General features: G+C 36.7%; 2 protein-coding genes across 2 annotated transcripts; one reads left to right on the top strand and one right to left on the bottom strand.

The window, feature by feature from the left end:
- Nucleotides 1-467: 467 nt before the first annotated feature.
- Nucleotides 468-12794, bottom strand: zgc:92594 (uncharacterized protein LOC436996 homolog). Its single transcript, XM_056247067.1, has 7 exons — nt 12537-12794; nt 9249-9907; nt 4958-5053; nt 4475-4708; nt 2432-2454; nt 2189-2334; nt 468-1159 (listed from the first exon to the last, which is right to left on the bottom strand). Exons 2-7 carry the CDS (start codon nt 9870-9872, stop codon nt 960-962), a joined length of 1323 nt encoding a protein of 440 aa, XP_056103042.1. The 5' UTR covers nt 9873-9907; nt 12537-12794; the 3' UTR covers nt 468-959.
- A 1231-nt stretch (nt 12795-14025) lies between these two features.
- On the top strand, nt 14026-22901 carry LOC130082234 (zinc finger and SCAN domain-containing protein 31-like). The gene is made up of 4 exons (XM_056247003.1): nt 14026-14239; nt 15701-15718; nt 15937-15980; nt 21750-22901. The coding sequence occupies exons 1-4, from the start codon at nt 14104-14106 to the stop codon at nt 22899-22901; spliced, it is 1350 nt and encodes a 449-aa protein (XP_056102978.1). The 5' UTR covers nt 14026-14103.
- Nucleotides 22902-26597: the final 3696 nt, after the last annotated feature.

Genomic DNA, 26597 nt, shown 5'->3' with positions numbered 1-26597 from the left:
AGACTTAAGATAGGAAGTTTCTGTAATACGCCCCCTGTACTGTAAAAGATGTCTCATGCATGCTACACTTGATGATGATTTTCTTTTACTGCTACAGCTCATCCATAAAAAAGGTAGGAACAACTTGTCTATAAAACTAATTTTGGTAACATTTTAAGGTTACAAACTACTTTAGTTAACATGAACTAAGAATTAACACAACTTCTACAGAATCTGAGTTGATGTTAATTTCAGCATATGTACTAATACATTTTTAAAATCAAAAGTTGTATTTGTAAACATTAGTTAATGCATTGTAAACTAACCAATCAACGAACAGCTGGATTTTTATTAACTCATATTAATAAAGATGAATAAATACTATAACAAATGTATTGCTCATGTTAGTTCATTTTAGTAAATACAAAACTAAACTAAAATAACCATATACATATTTATGTTCAGCGTTTCAGCCACAAAACAGTTGATTTTTAAATTATGAAACTATATTTTATTATACATTCTTTTTTTCCAACACCACCTCTTCTCACAACATCACTGGAAAATAAGTGCAAAATTAAACCCATCCAAAATTAACATCCATGTTAACATGCGTTACCCTGCACTTTGAAACTGGAATCTAGATATCCAAGATAATATCAACATAACAGAAAATAGATTTCATCCACAGACAATGTCAGGTTCAACACACAACCCATTCTCATAAATATATAAACACCATGTCACTTCCTGTCAATTATATTTTTTTGTAATCTCATGAAAAATCTTATATTCAATTTAAATAACAGAAAAATTTCAGCAAAACATCTTATTACAGGAATGAATACTGACTCTCAATACATGTGTCCACACACTCTTCAAATGCCAGTTCACTGCATCAATTTCAAGTGAAACGGTGGCTCATTTGCTACACAAATTATTGGAATTTAAATGCAGATTATCTTCATCCAGCTGTTCTTCTAGTCATCTTCATCATCTTCTTCCTCCTCTGGGGTATATTCTTCATCTTCAGACTCAGTGACGAGGATCTGCTCCTCCTCCTCCTCACTCCTCATCTCCTCACCTTCTGCATCACTTTCATTTTCATCATCATCAAAACTTTCTTCATCTTCATCATCATCATCCACCTCCTCCTCACCATCTCCCCCTTCAAATTCACCTTCAAAAAATAAACAAAAATACAAGAACAATATGTTCATAAGGCTCATGACTGGGTGTTTTCACTGAAAAAAAAAAAAAAAAAAGGCAATCTTGTTGTACAGAATATTCTTTAGTCAAGTTTACTTTCTGTACCTCATTAGGCCAACAGTGTTATTTATTTTAGTATAACTATTATAGATACTAGTATAGATACTATTATGATTTTTCATTTTCATATGATTTTACAACTATTTTTTTTTATATTTTGTTTTCATTTTATTTTTAGTAATTTTTTTTGTCATTTTTAGTAGTTTTTATTTTTATTTTAAATATGCCAATATAGTTTGTTTTATTTCAGTTTTAGTACAAGTTAAAATGAGAAATGTTGCCTCGGCAACTGGCTGAAATAAAAATAAGTTTCTTATTATTATTTTATTTTATTTATTTGCGTCCTCACCTGAAACCACACAAATATGAACGAGTGAACGGAGTCATGTTACGTGACTCACAAGAGAATGTTAAATGCGCTAAATAAAAAGAATACAGATGCCAACTGCAATTTCGAACATTCAGGTAACGCAGAGAAGTTTGAATCCCTTTTGTTTGGTGCACCTCCTCATAATACGCTCCATAACGTTCAGCGAAATGGCACATTACTGCGGTCCGGGACACATTTAGGATTGATAGCGATATGAAGGTAGTCAAAACCTTCCACATGGTTTCAGTGATCCAATCACAAAATATTATATATCCTATTGTGGAGTTTAAATTCGTCATGCAATGGAAGTAGGAACAGATCTTTTTCACACGGACACCTGCGCACATACGCATTTAAACGTGCATGCTTGTAGACTAAACCCTGATAGCAGGTGGGAATTTTCTAAATTTGTTTAATTTAGGAAAATGAAACGAATGCATGTAAGAGTAGTTCGCAAAAAGGCCTATAACACGCATTTAGAATTTTCATTTCATACCATCTATAAGTGATTGGATATAAGTTCTAGGCCCTGTTTACCCCTGTATTTAACACAAACCACTTGAGACTCACAAAGTGTGCTGATGAATGTGCTGCCATGCTGACGCAATTCAGCAATGAACTCCTCCATCTTTCCTTCCATAGTTTCATACAGTGGCTCAGTGTCGACTGTTGGCTCATCAGGGAAAAACAGAGGTTTTTTTAACTGTCTCTGGTACCTGACACAGTTTAAAAAAAATACATTACCATGTGGACAAAAAGAATCCCCCTCACTGCAAATGTTTGAAAGCACCTTAAATCAAAAGTTTGTCTTACCTTTTCATAGATGAATTGTAATCCTGAAAGAAATCCAAAGAGAAACCACAAAATGAAGATCAAATGTAAGTTTTGTTCAAACTGCCAAACAAGGGACACTCGGTTTAATAAAGAACTTGAAAAGAGTATTTTTTACATTCTACAGTGCAGTCCTGCACTTACTTGGGCTGCAAATTTTGGGTGGAAAATGTTTAGGCCTACCTCGTCATTTGCAGTGTAGTTGCACTTCGGGAATTAATAGGCATTGCCAGTCAAATAACCAATGATATTTTTGATACTGCTTTCAAACGCATATTTGTATTTATGCTTTAAGTTGAGCATTGTAGCCAATCACAGACTTTTGAGCGCATTAATGCAATGGCCAATCAGAGGTGTTTAATCCAATGGTTCAGCGATTGTTCATTGACTGCACCCTTGCAAAATGTCTCATAACCAACAATTGTAGGCACATTGCAAATAAGAGATTCATGGTGAAGTGTAGCCAGGTTAGGCTATAACAGTTTTCACAAGACTGTAGAAGTGATTTGTGGATCAGGTTGCGGTCTTTATGTCAAATGGGTCGGGTGCGGAATTAAATTAGTGCTGCTGCCGGATAACGGGTCAGTTGTTCTGTTAAATATTGTGAGTGAAGGTTTACCAAACAGGACCCATGCAGGACTCTGGTGTAGATGATACAAATAATGTACCATATTTGGAAACACATTTCGAAACATATAGAGAGCATACAGATTATGCTTTTAAAGAGAATACTATATCTATCCCCAGACCCCCAGCAGGAGCTTTATAGACCCCTGGATATTGATCAATACAATTAGAGCCAGTGTGTAGGTTTCTACAAGGTGTGCTTTTGAGGAAAAAACAATTACTAGGTTTGCCATAGTTCAGACTGATCTCATGAAATGGCGTATGTATGACACGCCAATTCGTATTTCCATTTTTGGCGTGCTATCAACACGCATAATCGCTTTTCAGCGTGTTTATCAACGCCTTTGACTTAACGTTATATTACTGTATTATGTATATATAAATATATGACCTACCCCAACCCCGTCCCTAAACCTACCCGTCACTGGGGTTAATACCATTTATGAGTCTTCTCCTACCATCCTAGGAAAAGAAATATCGCTCCACAGATGTAGATATAGATTTTGCTTCGTTTCGCTCGGACATTTAACGGCGTACACATACACGCGGAATCACTCGGACATTTAATGGCGTAGACATACACGCAAAAGATTTCGGCGTGGACATACACGCGGATAGCTCAAAATGCGTATAGATAACACGCCACTTGAATTGAAAGTGGCGTGTATGTTTACGCAAAGTCATGATGTCATGTTGCATAGTTTGTGGCATCAACTATTTGGGATTTGAAGAATTTAGCCACTTTGTGTAGTCTTTGTGACAGAGCAAAATTATTTCAGTACTTTCTGTAGATCCATTTGCATATTTTTTTATTTACACATCACATGTCATTCAGGTGGTCTCTTCCTGTCTATTGGCCAGTTCTTGGCCAAAATAAGCTTCAAAGTGACCAGACTTTAGGCTGCTCATCAACTTGTAAAATTACTGGATTCATCTTTCTTTAAGGGGCCGCTTACACAACACCATTTTCAACTAAAAACGGAAAACATTTTATGCTTTCTAGCCATTTATTTACACGACAAAAATGTTTTGGGGGCATGAAAACGCAAACTTTTGAAAATGGGTTTCAAAGTGCATGTTTTTGAAAATGATAGCATTATTGTCTATAAAACATAAATTTGTGAAACCAGTGAAGTGTGACCTTGCCAACTACTGGCCTGGCATGCATAACACAGTTTTTAATTGTTTTTGCAAATCCGTGTGAATGGGGACACTTTTTGACAGCATTGTCGTCTGTATGAGTAAAACACAAATGAAAAACTTTACCATTTTTAGTACATTGTTGTTGTTGTCGTACCCTTAGCCAGACAATGAAACAGCCTAAAATTCTGTCAGAAACAGTCACAGATGATTTTCAAGAACTTTAATTCAGTGTATGCGTTTATATGTAAAATGTACCTTAATGAATTGGAAAGAGTCATTCTCCTGTAGAAGCCTCTCAAAGCCTGAGTAAACCTCTTGTAGACGAGTCTGATCTTGAGCTATTCGACTCAGGTTCTGCTGGATTCCAGAACAATGCTCGCCATCATAGGTGCTGACACATTCACGCAGCGATGATAGAAAAGCATCCAGATGTGCGATTGAAGTCTCTCGGAAAGCATCTAGGTGCTGGTCTGTGTCATCCCGGTAGACCTAGAACAGAACAAATATTTCAAACAAGATTTTTACTTTTTTTTTTTTTTTTTTAAATGTAAGGGGTGCTTGCCCTTGCAAAAATGTAACTTAGCAAAAACAGTAATGTTTAGCAAAAGCCACAAACAAGAGAATAAATATTCATTGATAAATTCTTTAAGACTAAAAACAAAATGATATGAGATGTGAAGCAAAGGCCTTGTGATTAAACTATGAATTGCAATTAACTAATGACATGACTAACTTCACCTTGTTAATCCGTTCAATCTCTTTTTGTTCAAGTCGATTTTTCTCTGCCTTTAGGATCTTCCTGTTCGTCTTGTGCAGCTGAATGTCAAGATAAATCTAGAGAACAGTGAGCAAAAAAAGAGAACAATAGATAATTTACTAGCATGTGAATGATTCTGTTCAACAAGTGAACATTCATTATTGAAACAAGCGGATACCGGATAGTGTTTCAGTTGTGATAAAATAGTGGTTTTCAATCTTGTTCCTGAAGGTCCGTCAACACTGGACATTTTGTATCGTAGCATCTGAAATTGCGTACTGCCAAATATTGTACAACCTTCCTTCACTCATTTTTTTTGTACTGCATTTCAAACACTACATTGGTAGCCAACCCTGCTCCTCGAAGACTACCTTCTTGCAGACTTCCAACCCTGTTCCAACACACTTGGCTGTTGTTTTCAAGTAACAAGGAACACAAGTTCAACGCTAATTTCAAGTTTGGTGAACTCTGCCCTATAAATTCGCATCATGTGAACACGTGTGACCAATTGAAGATTGATATGCCACGGCGTGACCTTAATTATTTAATTTACACAGATTATTCTTCAGGATGAAGAAAAGAGTCTACAAGCATGGACCTCTGAATCTAAATGATCTGGAGAAATTCTGTATGGAGAAATGGTCTCAGATCTCTTGCCATATGTTCATCAACCTTATTTCACATTATAAGAGAGGAGCCAGAGCGGTTATCTTGGCAACGGGAGGTTGCACAAAGTATTAAACAAAGGGGTGTCTATTATTGCGGAATACATATATATCAGAATTTTATTTAATTTATGATTTTTTTTTCCCTTTCAACTATTTGACTTCAAAGGTTCGATTTTTGTGAATATTTTGAATAAAAGACAGAGACGGGAAATTGCAAAAACATTTTCAAAGTCAGTTTTGCTCATAAGGGTGCAAATATTCGTGGAGCTCACTGTATTGAAATATGTTTTTAGAGAGACATAGCAGAGGTTGACCTCATTACATTGCAGTGTCTGTAGAAATGTTGTGTGCTAGTCTAGTGTGATTGTGGCTTAACAATCTTCAGGGAAAATTAAACAGTCTTCACTTGAAAATTAAAGGCAGGTGTGTTTGGCCCCGTTTACACCTGGTATTAATGCTGCCTTCACATGCTATCGGAAATGTCCTACTTCACACTTCTAAAGTCATGGCTACAAGCTTGTCGCGATCAAATGCTCTGTTGTCGGAAAGAATGGGAATCATGGAGGACACTAGGTTATTCTTGCCTGTTTCTCTGGGAAATCTTATTAAAGCTAAAACATTGAAGATATTTAATTTTGAATAAAATATAGTGTTCCATTCATTGACAATCATATACACATTGATTCACCGCACTATATAGATATTCGATTCTGGAATTTCTGTCATGCATGCTAAGGTGCGTTCCAAGTTTTCAACTTGTATCCAGATTTCAACTTATAAAAAGCATCAATGTTCTCGTAGAGCTCGTAATTACAGCTTGTAAGATGGGAGTTTTCTGAGAGCTTTAATTTGTACCATGTGACCACTATACCACCTGACTACTGCACATTCATTTAGACGTTGTGTCGCCATATAAAAGTATAATTCCCAGTCCGAAGACGTGAACAGCTGCGAATAGAACATCACAATTTCCAACTAGAAAACTAGTTTTTATAGTAATTCCGATAGCATGGTCACCCAAGCCACATTAATGGTTAGACCTGGTCTTAAAGGGGTCATATAATGGTACATGCACTTTTACAAGTTGATTGTACTGAAATGTGTGTTGGCAGTGCCTGTACACAACCATCATAAAATGATAAAAATCCATCCAGTGTTTTTGTTTTAATCCCCTTATATGTTTTCCCCTGCCTCAAATTGAGCCGTTCGATTTTGTGACGTCACACGCTCAGAAGCCCCTCCCACGATTGTTGATTGACAGCATCGTTTCAACACAGACCCGCCCTCGCTCATGAGCGACCTGTCAATCATAGTCTGCGCGGACCGGCGCGGTCATTGTTGATATGCTGGAGCACTGTCTATGAGCAGAATGGCGTCTAAGCGATTGTGGTGTTCTGTTCTTGGGTGTAATAACGAACACAGCAGTCATTTTAATGTTCCTCAATCCGAACCGCTGAAGACGCAGTGGCTGAGTTTGTTTTCGAAGGGAATATTCCCCACGAGCAACGTCAAAGCTTTCATGTTTGCGCGAATCATTTCTCACCAGACTGCTTTATAAACGAGGGTCAGTATAAAGCTGGATTTGCTAAGAAGCTGCTCATGAAAAAAGGATCGGTACCAGCTATTCGTGTTCCTGCTGAACCTCTAGAACAACTGAAGTGAGTGTAACGTTTTATTAAACTTTATATTAATATTTAAATTAATCTTTGCAAATCGCTAGCTGCAGGCTTCACAATGAATGCGTCTAAGGTTTACACTCAGGGTACATTACGGCATGTTTTCTATGTATGATGTTCTCAATATAATTCATAATCCCACGTTTATACTGAACAACGCGTTATGGTTATTGTGTTATTGTGTTACAAACGGTGTACGCACAGAACAGAGAGGCGGGGTGAGCAAAGCTCATTATCATTTAAAGGGGTCATATAATGCCATTTTTGTACAAGCTAATATGATTCTTTAGGGTCTAAATTAAAAGTTTGTAATATACTTTAATTAAACATTCTCATTAGTATTGTAAGAAAACACTTATTTTACCTGGTCAAAAACAGCTCTGTTTTCAGCACGCCGTTTCAGTGTATATGACTTTAAATGATCATGAGCTTTGCTCTCCCCGCCTCTCTGTTCTGTGCGTACACCATTTGTAACTCGATAACACAATAACCATAACGCGTTGTTCAGTATAAACGTGGGATTATGAATTATATTGAGAACGTCATACATAGAAAACATGCCGTAATGTACCCTAAGTGTAAACCTTAGACGCATTCATTGTGAAGCGTGCAGCTAGCGATTTGCAAAGATTAATATATTAATATAAAGTTTAATAAAACGTTACACTCACTTCCGTTCTTCTGGAGATTCAGCAGGAACACGAATATCTGGTACCGATCCATTTTTTATGAGCAGCTTCTTAGCAAATCCAGCTTTATACTGACCCTCGTTTATAAAGCAGTCTGGTGTGTGAAATGATTCACGCCAACATGAAAGCATTGACGTTGCTCGTGGGGAATATTCCCTTCGAAAACAAACTCAGCCACTGCGTCTTCAGCTGTTCGGATTTAGGAACATTAAAATGACTGCTGTGTTCGTTATTACACCCAAGAACAGAACACCACAATCGCTTAGACGCCATTCTGCTCATAGACAGTGCTCCAGCATATCAACAATGACCGCGCCGGTCCGCGCAGACTATGATTGACAGGTCGCTCATGAGCGAGGGCGGGTCTGTGTTGAAACGATGCTGTCAATCAACAATCGTGGGAGGGGCTTCCGAGCGTGTGACGTCACAAAATCGAACGGCTCAATTTGAGGCAGGGGAAAACATATAAGGAGATTAAAACAAAACCACTGGATGGATTTTTATCATTATATGATGGTTGTGTACAGACACTGCCAACACACATTTCAGTACAATCAACTTGTAAAAGTGCATGTACCATTATATGACCCCTTTAAAGTCATATGCACTGAAACGGCATGCTGAAAACAGAGCTGTTTTTGACCAAGTAAAATAAGTGTTTTCTTACAATACTAATGAGAATTTTTAATTAAAGTATATTACAAACTTTTCATTTAGACCCTAAAGAATCATACTAGCTTGTACAAAAATGGCATTATATGACCCCTTTAACATGCATTTTAAATGTGTCTCCTGTGACCATACGACTGAATTAATGAAGCCATTACACTGCTAACGAGCAAGGGTGAAAGGAGATGAATGGAAAGGATACCAATAATGTAAAGGATACTAATGGTAACAGCGAATTTTGGCCCAACATAGTGGAGATGGAACATATTGTTTTGGTGCGCTCTCTAAAAACACGTCCCATATAGTGCACACGTGCTAGGTCATTGGGACCTTGTGTGTCTGTTCAAAAGCATTCGACCACAGGAGTGCCTACACTACGAAAGAACTCTGACAGAATGCGTTTTTGACAACTGGAAGAGGTTGAAAGTGGAATAGCTCAAAACATTTTAGACCCCTTTTAATACCAAGTGTAAACCATACTTGCCCATCTTTGGAATACTCAAACCAAATATCATCTTCTGTGCTAACTAATGTAAGAAGAGTGAATGGGCCTTGACACGTCAGACCTACCTTGAAATCTTTCATGGTGTTCTTCAGCGTTTTGATGCAGTGTCCATTGTGCGTTCCCTCTATGGTGCAGGCATTACAGAGGAACAAGCGCTCATCCATGCAGTAGTACCGGAACATCTCATCATGTTCCAAACACTTCCTCTTCCTCATGTCATTGAGCGGCTCCACCAGCGGGTGCTCTCGGAAAGCCGGGAGCTCCAAATGAGGCTGAACATGCTTTGGGCACATGGACACTTCACACTTCAGGCAGGTTTTAACTGCCATGGGACCTTTCCCATCTCCACTGCCATCCACTGGACAGTAATCACAGTGTACCTCAGCAGGTCCGTGAAATGGGTCACACCGGCTCTGAGTGGAGCGAACTGATTGGCTACGACGGCGGAAACTATCAGCAATGTTGGCCAGTTTGAAGTTCTTCTGCCAGTTGGCAGAGCTGCGGTGACTCTGTCGGCACTCCGGACATCGCAAGCGGCCGTGATCTGAGCGGTTCTTGAGCCTCCGCAGGCACGGCAGACAGAAGTTATGACCGCAGGGCAGCAGGTGGGGATCGCGGTATAGGTCCAGACACACTGGACACGTCAACTCTTCCTCTAAAATGCTGCTCTCTCCAGCAGATGTCGCCATAACTAGATCTGTGAGAAGGACTCTGGGGAGTTGGACTGTAAAATATAGCATACGTCTAAAGTTAACTTTTAACATTACACTTTGCTACCTATCTTTGCCAAATTTGGATTGTTGATACATAGGTTTATAAAGGAGTAGTCCAAAAATGACATCATGTTATTCTAAATCCACATTGTGTTGTGTTTTTAAACTCTTCATATGAATATGATTGTCTTCTTGCCAATGCAAGAGGCTATGAAAGCATAGCAATAACCAAAGAAATAGCAGTTATGAAAATAAATCATTAACAAATCCACATTTAAAGGGGTCCTAATATGCCCTTGATTTTGTTTTTGGGGTGTACTCGAATATGTTTTCATGCTTGATTGTTCAAAACAACGCATTCTTTTTCACATATTTTTACAGTATAACAGCTCCTTTCTCCCCAGTCTGGGTGAACACGCTGAAGCTCCTCCTTTCGAAATACAAAATGTGCTGTGTTTAGTTAGCTGGCCCAGTGTGCTATGATTGACCCAGTGTGCTTTGATTGACACCGCTTAGCGCGTGTTCGGGAAATGTCCCACCCCTTTATAACAGTGAGCTCCACTCACTCAGATGTAAATAGTGGCAATTTCAAACCAATGCAAGCCTGATTTAGACTTAATAATAATAATAATGCTAACAAACAAGATGATCGTGCAGAACGGATTTCATTCACGGACTATGCAACCACAGTATGTTTTGTTTTTGTAATTTTCTTAGATACTTAAGATACAATGTTATACTCCATTTAATCGTGATATTTTTTGGAAAACGAAGGTAATCCAATTGAAGGTAATTGACACCTTTTTTGGCGTATTCTATGGGCGCGGATTATTTAAATGAGGAACATTATAAGATATAAGACTTCATAAGATCCAAAAAAATTGCGTTGTAGTCCAAACGAGCCGTTTGTTGTAGTTCTTGAAAAGTGGATTCTGTTCAATAAATATCTCCCTTTGGAGTGGACTTTGAGCGTTGTAAACTTGCTGAACTCTTTTATTCTCAAACAGCAACATTACAGACTAACTAAAGTTGAAAAACTGAAAAAGCATAATAGGACCCCTTAAACATGTCGATATAAAGTTGTGATACTTGAATAAAAAAATAAAAAAAATAAACCACAGATATTATAGTGTTGTGATTATATATATATTGTGACAATAACTTTCAACTGACCTTATTAACACATTCAGCAGGCAAAACAATCAAAATTGTTTTACATAAGACTAGACTAAACCTTACAAAAACACATTACAGAAAAAAAAAGAGAGAGAGACAAAAAGCAAATACTGACAACAACAGCAAATAAAAATATAGCTGCAAGTTGCCATCATCAGTGTCCAAGCACCAATAATTCATGTAGACGATACAATTGCCATTGGGTCTGCTATTGTGATTTTTTTTTTTTCCTGCAATATTAAACAACATTTCACCAGGTGAATTCAACAGCCTCATCTACACAAAAATAGATGAGGCTGTGACTAATTGAAATTATGATAATAATTATCTATTATCTATATAATACCTATAGTTTGGATGAGTACTGATGGACTCAAAAACCATCACATCAGCATCTTATATATATATATATGTGTGTGTGTGTGTGTGTGTTAATAAATTATAATAATCATAATAAAGATGCATTTTCTCTTATACAGACATTATTATTTACACTATGACTATAGTGGTAAATGTGCAATATATAAACAAAACGATATGGATCAGAGAGTACAAAAACATTAATATGCGTGACATATATAAGCCAAGCCAATTCAATCATATTAAAAAAAAAAAAGGAGTGCGGGCACACACACACAATCTGTTTTTGATTTTAGTAATGAAAATTGACATCTTTGTTCAATTTCTCCTGTAATATTGGGACAGAATTAACTTAAAATTAAAATAATACAAGAATTAACCACAACGTACCCTATGAGAATATAGTCTCAGCAATGTCTCTCCAGCAGAATATCCCTTATCTTCCGCTGGAGAAAAAACAAAAGTGAAAGTAAGTTTGAACAGGTCTGGTGGTGACTGGACAAAATGTCATCTTAATAGAACAAGCTGTTTGGACGAGGTTTATTGGCCTGCTCGTCGGTATTCTGGCTCTACATTGTATAATTATACATATTTTAACACTGTTTCTCGGTGTTACTGTCCTGTCCATGTGTAAATTATTGTCCTGACCCAACTGACATAAAGCTCTCACACAAACCTGGAAAACCTGACGTGCACAATGAAGATCACATCACAACGCTTTGCATTCATTCAGTCAGTCACAATACACACTATTCTGTTGGTTCCCCCGTGTTCTAGTCCCTTACTGAACATGCGTTGGTATAACAAACCTAAACAAACACGAATAGCAAATTATTAAAATAAACAAACAAACAAAACGGACCCGATCATAGGGAACTAGCACTGACTGAAAGCAAAGCTCTGTTTATTACTCTTAATTGGTTTAATTATCTTATTGACCCTTGGGTTTTTTGAGGTGTAACTAAAATAATCTGTACAGACTGTCTTTAGATCCACTTGTTGCGTGAGTTACTTATACTTAACCTACTAACGTTAATGTAAAAACTACTGATACACTTGTACAAACATTTGTGAATCTTCTATAACCGCGTAAACTATACGTACCTAAATTGGTTGTTGTGTAAAGCCACCGGTGTTCTGGAACTGTGGATAATTCGTGATTTTTTCTCTTTTTGTTAGGAAGAGCTGTCGCGTTTATTTCCCTGCCCCCCCAGTCTCTTGCATTTCCGCAAACAGGATTTTAAACAACTCTCAGTTACGACATTGCTAAAAACTAAATACAGACTATTTAAACACAGAATTTTAAAACAATATAACTGTGTATGTGTTTATATAAATATAAACTACAACGCCTGTTGCGTTCTGGCAATCCAGTGCTGACTAATTACGTAAACCAATAAAGAGACTTGTTTTGTACCACGTGACCGACCGTATTAGTGACGGGAGAAACGAAGCTGCGTTCGAAACGCAACAAGCTGGTGACCCCTCCTGGTCAGAACTGTGTAAATGCAAAAAAACAAAACAAACTCAGGCCAAACATGCATAACATGTCAAAAGTTTTATTGAAAGTAAAATCTATCCAATGCAATTAACTAATCATCTAACAGGATTAAATATCAAGTATCAACCTGTATAATACGTGTTATTTTATCAATTTCCAGGGCTTATTTTGTTTGTTCCACGGATAGTCTATTTTTAATTTTTAATTCTATTAATGTCTAATTAAAACGTCTGAGGCTAAAGTAATCATAAAAGATCAAACAAAAAAAAAATGTCAGGAATTGGGATATTAATGGGATATTTTGGGATATAATATTGGTTGAAAAGAGATAATATATAATTTTATATAATATTAATTGTTGGTGTGAAAAGAGAGATGGGTAAAAGTGAAGAAATGGTTATCACTCGTTTCAGAGCTCGACAAATGGAAAGAACGGATTTAAAAGAAGTAGCCTACTTGAAAAAATTGAAACTAAACTTCACTTTAAAAAACATCCATGGAGCAGCAATGAGAAAAATACATAGGCCGAGGCCTACACAGTTACTTACATTTTTTAAAGAAACAGGCCTGACGATCGAGCGAGGATAAAAGGTTAATGTTTTTTTTTTTATTAATGTATTATTATTTTCCCCTCCCCCTCATTCTGCCAAATCTTCTTATCCACACTCCTGTCCAGTAGGTGGCTGTAAAGCATCTAACTTAGCTGGTTTGCCAACCGCCAATAAAAACCTAAGAAGAAGAAGACTTGAAACTCGAAAAGATTCGTATAAGTTTGGTTTGGAAGCATAAGTATAAGTTTTTTTAAGGGAAACTGGGCTTTATTATAGGGTATTCTTTTTCCCCCCGCCCGTCTCTATCCTCAGTTCATCGTATAATTTGATACTTACTGATTGATCCCTTTCTTTTACTGTCTATGGTTGATCCATACTCCGGAACAGATGGTGGCGGTAATGCACAAATAAGATGTATGCCAACCGCCATTAAAGAAGAATGAACCGTTTTGAGAAATCGCTCACACTACAGGAAGGTGCGTCACGATTCACACGCCAACATCGTGACGAAGAACGCAGTTTCAAACGCTTGGCCCAAACTCGCGGCTTTTTTCGTTTAGTGCCTAAGTGTATGCACACTTGATCAAGGTTTTATAGTGTTTTAAACCTGTTGGTAGACATGACAGATGTCAGAGCGTTGAGTGTTTTTCAAGAGCGGGTGAAATCTTTGTTCGGCTCATTTCTTGATGTCCTGCTGGTTGAAATTACAGAAGCGTATAGAGAGAGTTTCGCAGACAGCATGTGCCTAAACCACTGTAAGTGTCATCCTGACAAACAAAAACTTTTCAAAAGTGGTTTATTCATTTTTGATAGTTATGAATATGTAATTGTGGTTATTAATGAATGTTGTATTGTATTTTGGTGGGAACTATGGTTAAACTGAAATGTCCTCAAAAAAAAAAAAAAAGGAAATTATCAACTCTGTTAAAATTTCCAACAGGTAACAATAAATAAGCAAACAAAAGACAGTGCCTAAAAGTGAGTTCACCTCAAAATAAAATGATTATTTATTCAATGTGATGTAATTTTAAACCTGTAAGTCATGACTTTGTTTCTTTTGCGGAACAGGAATGCTTTTGGGTGTTTTTGTCCATCCATTAAAAGTTAGAAGGGTCAAAAACAATGCTGCACCCCATTAACTTTCACTGTATGGGCAATAATACTGAATTCAGAAGAGCATACTAAAACTATTTATGCTATATCAGGTTTTTTTTTTTTTTTGTGTGGGTGTTCCGTGATGCTTTATGTAAATCATATTTTACTTTTAGTTTATTTATTTATAGCACAATTAAACAACTGCCGCTGACCATTGTGCTGTTCAAAACTTGTAAAAACAACACCAATCAAAACAATAAAATAACATACAAAGACATTTTACATATAGAAAAACAAGCTCAGATTATACCAAAATATTTCATAAAACTCTAAACCATCACCAATTGCGAATGACCCGTTTCTTTATATAAGCAGTAATAAGCATGCACATAATTTGGGTACTCACAAAGTCAAATGAGAGTAAATGAGGTGTCAATATTCTTCGCACTCATCAAAAACAGAAGAAAACATGAAAAAGTCGTCAAATTGTGTATTAAAGGCAGGTGTAATCGATGTAAATATTACTGTAGTGGTATTGCATGTTTCATCATTTACTGATATTTCAAAATGCTTCCCAACATTTTGACAAATAATAATAAAAAAATGGTATGTTGTGTTTTTTCTGTTTAAGAAACATTCACACAGTAAATTATGCTATATGGGGATTGGAGGTAAAAAAGAAGAAATGACAGAAGGGAGACTTGATTGAGTGGGGATATGGGCAGAGAAATTCACTAAAACTGCTAATGTCACCCATATTTTACCTCCGTAGACTCATTCAATTCAATCTATTCACATTTATTTGTAGAGAGCTTTTCACAACAAGTGGTACTCGATGCATATAGTTTCAAAGCAGCTTTACAGAAAATCCATGTGTCTATATTACAATTTAGAGTAATCTGTTATCAGAGGTGACAGTCAAAGTAATGTCCATATGTCAGAAATGTACAGTTCTAAGATAATACAAATCATGCAAATAACATTATTCAGAAAAAGGTGAAAGATAAAAGAGAAGCAGTTAGCATTACAGTGTTTTTTTCTGGATTTATGCTTTTGTTTGAAGAAGGTCACCTTACTGTTATCTCGCAAACTTTCCTTTCCATTTTTAAAAAGAATGAAAGGTCACATTGCTTACCATGGTGAGTAAGTTGAACTTTCATTTTGGGGTGAACTCTCGCTTTAAATATGATTGATCATTACTGAAATCTGAGTGAATTCAAGGGCTTCAATAAAATAAAATAAAATGAAAATAAACATATAAATGAATTTTTTTTTATAAATGAAATTTTATAAAAATTTATATAATTATGTAAACATTACATATGTTCAAAATATTTCTGAAATTCTTGTTTTGCAGGTGAACAATGTGCCAGTAATCGGCTTGAGAGCAATGACAATAAGGTACATTTGTGTGATCTACTTTACAGTCTATTATAACGTCCTCAGTCCTGTTCTGACGCTGTTTTCTATGTTTTGTGACAGTTGTTCATGAGTTTCTTTTTTGTCCTGCAGTTCAACTGCCTACTTTTCTTAAAGAAAATCCTCCAGGTCCCTTTTTTTGGACCCTTTACAGTAGGGCTGTCACTAATGATTATTTTGGTAATCGGTCCGTTATTTTGATGATTGAGTAATCGAATATGTTTTGTGGTAATACAAATATACTTAAGTGAACAATAGCCTTTAAAATGACTTAAATGGTTAGTTCAGCCAAAAATGAAAATTCTGTCATCATTTACTCACCCTTATGTCGTTCCAAACATGAAGACACAAATGAAGATATTTTTAATGAAATCTGAGAGATTTCTGTCCTTCCACTGAAAGTTGGGCTGCCTCAAACTAAAGATTTTGATTCACAGCTTTTGTGTCTTACACAATAGCACTATGCTATATTATGATTTTTAAATGGTTTAAATATATCGTGCAGCCTTAGAAAGCGGTCTAATAATGCAGTTCATGGATTTGCGTCCATAGAATGCATCACTTCCCGTATTTTGCCAGTTAATCGACATTGGTAAATTGTAATCAAGGATTTTTTTGTAAATTGAGCACTCAAATTTAATCAAGGAATCGTGACAGCCATTCTTTCCAGCAATGACTATGACTTTGAGATCCATCTTTTTGCACTGAGGACAATTGAGGCCCTTATACACAACTATTACAAACGCTGCAAATATTCACTTATGCCCTGGAAGGCAACGCAATTAATTTGTGTTCTGGGGGGTGTCAGATGTATAAACTTATAAAATCAAAGTTGGCATTGATGGCTCCATGAAGAACCCTTTACATTTCTGGAGTCTTTTTCTTTAGATTAATAAAATGTTCTTCATACTAAAAAAGTGGTGCTTCTTTTAAGACCTGCATTCTTGAAAAAATAGAAAAGAACCACCGCTCATCCGTCACAAATGTCTTGTAGAGAGGTGCTGCTACATTAAATCATCAGGAATAGTAAAAATACAGCAGCCGCACACTCAAAACACTGTGCAAAATCAATTTAATAGCAAGCTTTCGGTCTTGCGACCTTCTTCAGGCATACAAACAAAGTGAATGAGGCCATACAAAAAGGCCCTTGTCAATCACCTCTCCTGATTGCATGATGCCAGACACCTGTGTTTACATGGCTAAGGCTACAGGGATAGGGAACATGGGAAATGTAGTTCAACATAGCCTATATCAAATATAGCCTTAGGCACAGGGTCTACTGAAAACAAAACACATAAATTACATCAAGATTTCAAATAATAAAAAATATACCAAGAAAATCATTACACTACATAAACCTATTCCATGCAAATATCAGGCTATGGCCATCATAAAGCATGGAATAGTCTATAATAATGAGATTAAAGAAACACACTCATATCAAAATCCTCATTAAGGCCCAGTGGTTGTAGAGCTTCTAACATGTAGATCCAATACAGCTCTCTCTGACATAGTCGCCTGTCTACATCACCCCCTCTCTGAGAAGTAACCTGTTCTATTCCCTGAAACCTAAGGGAGGACAGAGGATGTGAGTGGTTATTAAAGTGGCGGGCAACAGGATAATTCATATCATTTCGTCTTATTGAACTTTTGTGTTCGCTGATTCTTTGCTTCAGAGGACGAATAGTTTTACCAATATAGATCATATCACATGTGCATTTAAGAATATATATAACATTTTTAGTGTTACATGTGATAACCCCTCTTACTGGAAAAGAGTTCCCTGTTCTAGGATGTGTGAAAGTGTTTGTCTTCCACGTGTTGTGGCACTGAGCACAGTTGCCACAAGGGTAATTTCCATGTTTGAGGGGACCCAAAAGTGTCTGTCTAGGACTTGGTAATATATTGGCTCTAACCAATTTATTTCGTAGGTTTGGCCCTCTTTTAAAAACGAAAAGGGGTGGATCTTTGAAATGTTGAGTGAGAGCTGGGTCTGAGGTCAAAATGTGCCAATATTTGAGGATGGTACTCTTAAACATGTGAGCCCGAGGGGTAAAGGTTGTAATACAGGTTACTGAAAAATTATTTTCTTTCTGGATACTCTTAGTCAATAAAATCTGCCTTGGTTTCGACAGGGCAGCCTGATGGGCGTTATCAACACACTGAGCAGAATAACCCCTTTCTAGAAACCTTTGTTTCATTTCCAAAGACTTTTCTATGTAATCTTCATCAGAATGGCATATGCGCCTCAGTCTATAAAACTGACTCTTAGGTAGGCCATTTTTCAAGGCTTTAGGATGGGCACTACTTGCCAAAAGAAGGGTGTTACGATCAGTGGGTTTCCTGTAAAGTGTGGTAATGAGGCCTCCATCTTTTAACTCTATCCACATGTCAAGGAAAGATACACGTTGTAGATCATATTCAATTGAGAATTTTAAATCAGCATACACATCATTCAAAAAAGACACAAAATCTATGAGTTCTTCCCTTTTCCCCTGAAAAAGACAAAATATATCATCAAGATATCTGTACCACTTCAGAATTTTTTGACAAAAGGGGTTCCTGTCCGGATTAAAGACAAAATTACACTCAAACATACCCATATATAAATTGGCAAAGTCTGGAGCGAAGGTAGAGCCCATGGATGTGCCTTTTAGCTGTAAATAAAAATCCCCTAATAAGGAAAAATAGTTTAGCTTAAGGACTAGCGAGGCCAATTCACAGATAAAATTACTGGGGGGGAGATCAGTGCGATCTTGGAGATAAAATCCTAAGGCATCTAATCCTCGTTCATGGGGTATATTAGTATAGAGGCTTTCTACATCTAAAGTGACCAGAAAGATATCACCAGGTAGGTTGTTAATTTCTGCGATTTTATTAATGACATCAGTTGAGTCCTTGATGTAAGATGGAAGTTTAGAAACATACGGCTTAATGTAATGATCCACATAATTAGACAAAGGTTCCAAAAGGGAATCATTGGAAGCCACAATGGGTCGACCTTTTGGCTCTATAAGGCTCTTGTGAATCTTAGGTAGCATATAGAATATAGGGATCACAGGATGTTCACAATTAAGGAAATCATATACATCTTTAGATATCCAGTTCAAAGATAAAGCCATGTTCGTAACATTAAGAATTTTCTTTTGAAAATCTAAAGTAGGATTAACCTTAAGCTTCCTATAGAACTGTTCGTCGTTTAACTGGCGATAAGCTTCTTTTTTATAATCAGCCATATTCTGTATTACAATCGCACCCCCCTTATCAGCCGGTTTGATGATGATATCATTATCTCTAGCGAGTTCTTCTATGGCCAATCTTTCATGATAGGTCACATTAGAATAAGAATAGTCTCTAGTGTATTTGTCCAGGATTTCTTTTTCAACCACTCTGCAAAATGTTTGGATAGAAGAATTTTAGATTAATAAAATGTTCTTCATACTAAAAAGTGGTGCTTCTTTTAAGACCTGCATTCTTAAAAATACAGGTTCAGGGTGTTTTCACAGGGGCTTTCGCACCAGATGAACGTTTTCGTAGTTCCTACAACTATTGGCGGAAGTTCCTGCCTTTAGGCATGTTCGCACCTCAGGAACAGCGAATGATTTTAGTTATAGGAACGCCTTTTGGGGAGACTTAATTAGCTCCTACTTCAGAATAGGGTCTAACCCAGCACAATAGGAACTACCAGTGACGTGTAAGTGTACATTGAATAGCCGAACGCATGCCATACGAAACACCACCACCCACCATTTTTAAAAAGCTGTGTAAACACACAGTTTACATATGCCTACTCCATGAACTAACTTCACGAACCCTGAAGTCCAGGCATATCTCAACCTATCACTGCATACTCCATCCTCAAGTTGTTGACGTTGTTAAATGCCACAGTTAAATGATGTCACTGTCAACTGGCTTACGCCACTTCAGAGTTCCTCCTGGTGGTGTGAATGCAACCAGGAAAATGACCCTAGGGAAAAGGGCTTTAGTTATCGGGGGGCCGCCCTGGTGGCTAGTTTCTTTAACAGAGTTCCTATAACAAAATTGCGAAAGTCCCTAGTGATGCGATAGATAGAAGAACCATTTTTCTTCAGTGATCAGTTCTTAAAAGAAGCAAGTTAGTGTAAAACATTTTAATAATCTGAATCTTTATTCACTATAAAGAACCCTTTTTTGCATTAGAAAGGTTCAATGAATGCTAAAGGTTCTTCGTGGATCCATCAATGCTAATAAAGAACCTTTATTTATAAGATATTGTTCACTGAAAAGTTCTTTCGGAAAAAATGGTTCTTTTATGGCATCAATTATATGGCACAAAGCTCCTTTTTTAACCTTTTTTTATTCACGCAGTCTGGCTTAAATAATACTTGACTTTGCACAGTCTGCATTGGCTTTTTACCCAATATCTAATTGGAATAATATTGTACCGTCAACAGTCATAAAGGTCAAGTGAAATCCATGTAAAGTAGGTATGCACGATATAGGATTTTGGCCGATATTCGATATGCCGATATTTTCAAACTAATTTTGCCCGATACCGATATATTTGTATTTTTTTTTAAGTGCAAAAAAAGCTTATTAAAGCTTCTATTAAAGTTCTCAGTCAAGAGCAGTGATTGATTTCCTCTGTGTTTTGTTGTTTTATTAACATTAACGGGATAGTTCTCCCAAAAATTTTAATTGTCATCATTTACTCTCTCAAGTTTCTTTCTTCTGTTGAAAATAAAAGTTATTTGGAAGAATGTGGCTAACCAAACAGTTGCTGTATTTCAGTGACTTCCATAGTATATTTAAGCACAAGAAATAAATGAATACAGGTTTGGAACAACATTAGAGTGAGTAAATAATGACAGAATTTTTATTTCTGGGTGCAGTATCTCTTTAAGGACAAGCGGCAGCATATTATTACTGTCTCTTTAAGAACTGCACGTGACACGTCTAATATACACACATTTGACAAGCAGATTTTCTCTGTTTGCTTTCACTTTAGACATAACCAACTTTGTTTATGTAAACCTTGTGTTTATTTGACAGTCTCAGCGCAATAAGACTCGAAAGATTAGTCCAGTATGCAGGCGCTGTGACAGGCTTTTAGTTCCTGTGAGCGTTGCGTGTACGCGCTCGGAAAAGCGCATGTTAGAACAGCGCATCAGCACGTGAATGATATGTTTAACGTTACCTAGCAAGACTTTGACGCACATGCAAATAATGAACTTTTGTGAATTGCGGTGTCCCGTGAGTGTAACTCTACCTCTGCGTTTACATGTGATGTGATGTGAATGTACGTCGCGTTGTACAGTATGTTGAGATGAAGGCGCCAGAATTGAACTGATAGAATGCACGATACTATGATTTTTCTTCAAAAGCAGATCGTGGAGACATTTTAATCGTCCACGATCAAAAACCGCGTGAGACGCACACCCCTAGTTGGAAGTTTAAGTTGCTGGCGCTCATGCTTCGTTCACGGTCGTCACGTGCGCATAGGAAACACGCCACCCTATCGGCAAGGCTCATCGGCAGAAATATTCATATCAGCCGATGCCGATGATGGTCATTTTAAGCTTTTATCGGCCGATACCGATGTTGTCCCGATATCATCATGCATCCCTAATGTAAAGGGCCATAAACTTTGTACTCTGCATCTGATTTAACTACTTTATCCATTATTTGATTGCACAATAATTGCATCATCATAGTATATGATTTTCTTCCATTTTTAATTCTTTTTAATTGTCTTTTGTCCTGTAGTCTCAGCAGGACAGTGAAGTCAGAGTGGAATCTGAAGAGTCCCAACTATTAATGAGCTTTCAATGTAGTGACACAGTCACTCCATTGCAGTTGACGCACAGGGAATCTGAACAACCAGAAGTAGAACCAAACCAGTCCAACACCCTGAAAATTCTCAATCCGTATCCAGTGCAGGTGTCATCTCCTATATTAACAGCACAGATAAAACAGGATGACATACAGATAGCCATTGTAGAAGATATGATGATACAAACTACAGAATCCATAAATGACAATGAAATGCAGACATTTCTGGAGATTCCCAACATACCCATCGGAAAGCCTGAAGAAGGGCCGCCAACTGTTGATCATCAGCCAGAAACATCGGGCAAGACTGAACCAGAGCCCGAACAAGTCATTAAACGTGAAAATGAAGATGTCGCTGTGACGACTGAAGAAGAAGAACTAGAAACTGGATGTCGAGAGGAGACGCAGGTGTGCCAGATCTCAGGTGAAAATACTCAAGCTCAGCTGAAGCCTGAAGATGGTGAGCTTCATGAACCAGTAGAGTTAGACCAGAGCACCTCTTTTCAACGAGAGGATGCCTGTCTTCACTGGAATCAGTCTTCTTTTGGGGTTTATTTTGGCACTGTACGAAGCCAGATACCTCAGAGCCATCTTGTAAAAATGGAGTCACAGGAAAGGCTTGAACCTTTGCAGAAGCTGGACAACTGTCAACTGTCCAATCGCTCTTCGACGCCTCAACACAGGGGGTGTTTAAGACCTTGCTTTGTACAACTCCAGAAGGCTGAAATACTCCAAAGATCCATCAGCCAGTCTAGACAACTGCATGTTTGCAGTATCTGTAACAAATTCTTTATCTACAAGAGAACCCTAAGAAGGCACAAACGCTTCCACACCGGCGAGAAACCCTACAGCTGCTCGCTCTGTTCCAAGACCTTCATCCTACGCAAAACCCTCCGTCAGCACAAGAAACTACATTTAAGGAGACCGTACAGCTGCACTCAATGTGGCAAGAGGTTCAAACACTGGAGAAAGCTACGCATCCATTGGCGTTCTCATGCCGGAGAGAGTCCGTTCAAGTGTAGCCTTTGTGGGAAATGCTGCAAGACTCTAAAGAGCCTTGACCGGCACCTGGCTTATGTCGACCACACCTGACTTATCGAGAGAGGAATTAATTGTTTTAAAAAAGATGTAAGGACATCTTTGTATTGTCATTTGTGTGTGAATATTGTTGTACCGTTTTGTTTTTGAAGTGTCTCAATTATAACTAAGTGGAATAAATGGGTTGTATGTGTTCTTTATTGATTAATTGTTTATTTTAAATGACAACATTCGTTAAGGATGTTGGTCTGTAAGGGTTTTCTTTTCTTTTCTCTTTTTTTTTTTTTGTTAATGTATTGAGGATTTTTCTGGCCAGTCCACAGAATACACTCTAAAAACAAATGATTTGGATCAAGAAAAATACTAATAAATATAACGCAGTAGTTAGCATAAATCTTTTTGAGTTATAACAACTTCTGATGAAATTGTTCTACCAACAAACTACATTGAGTTAGAAGGAAATTAATTTGTTGCATTGCTCATAAAAATTAAGTTGTTCCAATAGTTTAGTTTCAACATAATTTAAATGGAGTGGTGGCCCTGTAACCAATTAATCTTACCTAGTTTAGGTTCAATTAACAGCTAGCATAGCACATACTTTGTAACTTATTTAGCATGCAAATTTAATGAACATTGCTAACATATTTTACTGGAATAAATGTGATCATTCAATACTGTATAGTTGAGTTAAATATTACTTACTGTAGCATATCTCATAAAGAGCTCAAAATCAACTACATTATATAAAAATTATTTTAGTTTAATCAACAAAAATGTTAGACTGGTAATTTAAATCTAATTTAAAATCATCAATTTAAAAACTAATTTATTCTGTTAAGTTAGCATAATGAGTACAATTTATAATTGTAGATGTGTTTAGATCAAACATGCTTTTGATGTATTTTAAAGGGATAGTTCACTTTGAAATTAATTTTGGTATGTTTTAGCTTACCTCAAGGGCATCCAAGATGTAGGTGTCTTTGTTTCCGCAGTAGTTTCAATTTTGATATTTTTAGGTCAAACCGTTCTTGTCTGTCAGTCATATAATGCAGGTCTATGGTAACTTCCTCAAAGAGCATGCACAGAGAAGTCCAAGTCCAAGTGAGCCACGTCCAAGTGATCTGATGGCGCCAGCGCTTCGGTTTTTTCCTCGCGCGTGTACACCATCAGATCACTTGGACGTGGCTGTGTTTACAAGAGGTAAAAACGATATAAATACTGTTCATTTTCTCACACAAACCGCTCGTTTCGTGTCTTAGGCCATCAATGTGTACTAACATTTACGAGTCATTAAATCATGTTTAATTTGGACTTCTCTGTGCATGCTCTTTGAGGAAGTTACCATAGACCATATGACTGACAGACAAGAACGGTTTGACCTAAAAATATCAAAATTGAAACTACTGCGGAAACAAAGACACCTACATCATGGATGCCCTTGAGGTAAGCTAAAACATACCAAAAAGTAATTTCAAAGTGAACTATCCCTTTAACAATTTCTGGATACAGCCTTTTTGGAGCGGGACAAATTGACCCTAATTGGATTCAAAACAATTGTCCAAAAATCACAATATGAAAAAAACAACCAACTTTTAATATCAATACTTTTCACACATTACAGATATCTGAATTTAAATGTTTTTAACCATTATTTTTAAGACTGCCCCTCGCCCACATCTGTGGGATGTTTGCGATTACACATTTATAACAATAATATCATGACAAACTATCATTTGAAAGCTTTCAGACTAGTTTTCATATTTGGTGCCTGTTTTTCAAAAGAAATGAGTGCAATAGATACATTTCGATAGATTCTCCGTTTGTGATACGATGCCAAACACACGCTCTGTTCTTTACATATGTTTTAATGCGTGTTTTAAAGATTGAATTTAATATTTATGTTACACCCCTACTCTTTTTCAAAGGGCATCCTGGACAAACTTGCCCATTGGCCTCTGTCCATCATCATGGCCTCCTTATCATCCCCATTTATTTATACTGATTGGCTTCATCACTCCGTCTCCTCTCAAAAAATCTACCACAATGTCAACCTAAAATTTGGCACAGAACTTGTTCAGATGTTTGGCTTTGATTTAGAGTTAAACATGCTTTGTAAAAAACATATTTTGTAAAAAAAAATATATATATATATATATATATATATTTTACAATAATCTGACATTTCACCTTTAAAAGGATATACCAAACTTTGGTCTGTGCTCTGCCTGTGCTTGAATTCCGAAGTATTCAGGATTATTAACAATTTGTTAATTATTAACAAGTGACTGGCGAGACCAGGCCTAGGTTGCTTTCAGTATAATTTTATTGTTACATATTTCAAGTACTTATAATCATTAGGCTAATAAAATGAATGTGAAAACCAGTAGTCTGTATCAAACCAGCATTTGAGTCCAGTTGCACAAGACCAGCTAGATAAGATAAATTATGCACAATTCTGATCTAGTAACTCAGTTTGAACTTGGTGTATTGTTTTACAACGGGCATGCATTCTGCATGCAAAGTGCCCACTTAAGATGTGCACAGCAAGTGATAGTGTAATATTATTTTATTGGAATAAATGTATAGACACTACAATGTATAACAAATACATCTTAAATGTCTATGTGAATAATAAAGTGAGTTTCACAGAATGTATTTTCCCTAACTGAAGGAGATGAAAATGTAGAAGTCAAATGTCTTCAGCCTAGCAATGGGGAGGTCTAGAATTATTTGTACAATTATTGCTGTTAGAGATGGGAAACAGATTCAGGTCACCCTTCACAAACCGGAAGTTGTGTACAAACATGTTGTCCTTCTACCTTGGCTTCAAAATCAGAGGACCTGTTTCCTACAACATCAAACTGTAAGTTAAGTAATACTTTATATTTCAGACTAGTAAAACAGGTTTCATATTTGCCAAACATTTGTCAGTAATGACGTTTGATTGTGTTAAAAATGTATTATGGTATGTACTGTATCGATTTTACTATTCAGTGTAATAGTTATATTTGAAGTGATTTAACTGCTCGACTAGGTGACTGTGGGGCTGAATGATTCTCTGAACAAATCTCTCCTTGAAATCCAGATTGGCTTCGTAATATTGAGAAAGAGCAATCACCACTTTATGTAAAGTATGAGTTAAATCATGGTAAATAATTTAGACATTTGAGAACATTTTCAGAGGAATGTAGAAGACGTATAGGGAAGAGAGATACAAAAAAAGTTCAAATATATCATTTATAATGCTGGTGGTAAGCATTTTTTATTTGTTTTTTACCACTAATATTGTTCCAGTTAGGAGCTCCAGATCAGTTTGACATAGTTTTGAGTGAACCAGTCTCTGCAAACCTTTTCTTTTCCCAAAGAACAGAGGTAGTGATCGCGAAAGTATTTTAGATACTTCCTCAATTATGAATGACCCTATTGGACACAGTTTTCCTGGCATCCCTTCATCAGGCCAAAAGAGCAAAAAGATCAAGAGGTAAAACTCTGGGCTTCTACTTTGTTATTCGCTCTATTTTTTTCATTATCAGGTTTTTTTTTTTTTTTTTTTAATTGCACTTCAATTTTGTTCATGTATACGGATGTCAGGTTTTTGGAAATTAAGTAGTCCTCCAAAAGACTTATTTTTCCCCCTCTCTCATTTAGAATGCCTTTCCCAGTCTGCTTTTCCTGTGTAAAGTATAACTTGTAGCACTCTACAACATCATTATAAAGGTAGTCTGGTTCATTTTTATTGATCCTTGGTCT

This window comes from Rhinichthys klamathensis, unplaced genomic scaffold (genome assembly GCF_029890125.1).
Source record: "Rhinichthys klamathensis goyatoka isolate OS25496 unplaced genomic scaffold, OSU_Roscu_1.1 h1tg000042l_1, whole genome shotgun sequence".
Taxonomy (NCBI): Eukaryota; Metazoa; Chordata; class Actinopteri; order Cypriniformes; family Leuciscidae; genus Rhinichthys; species Rhinichthys klamathensis.
The sequence above is the reverse complement of the archived record's forward strand: the minus strand, read 5'-3'. Positions and strand labels throughout refer to the sequence as shown.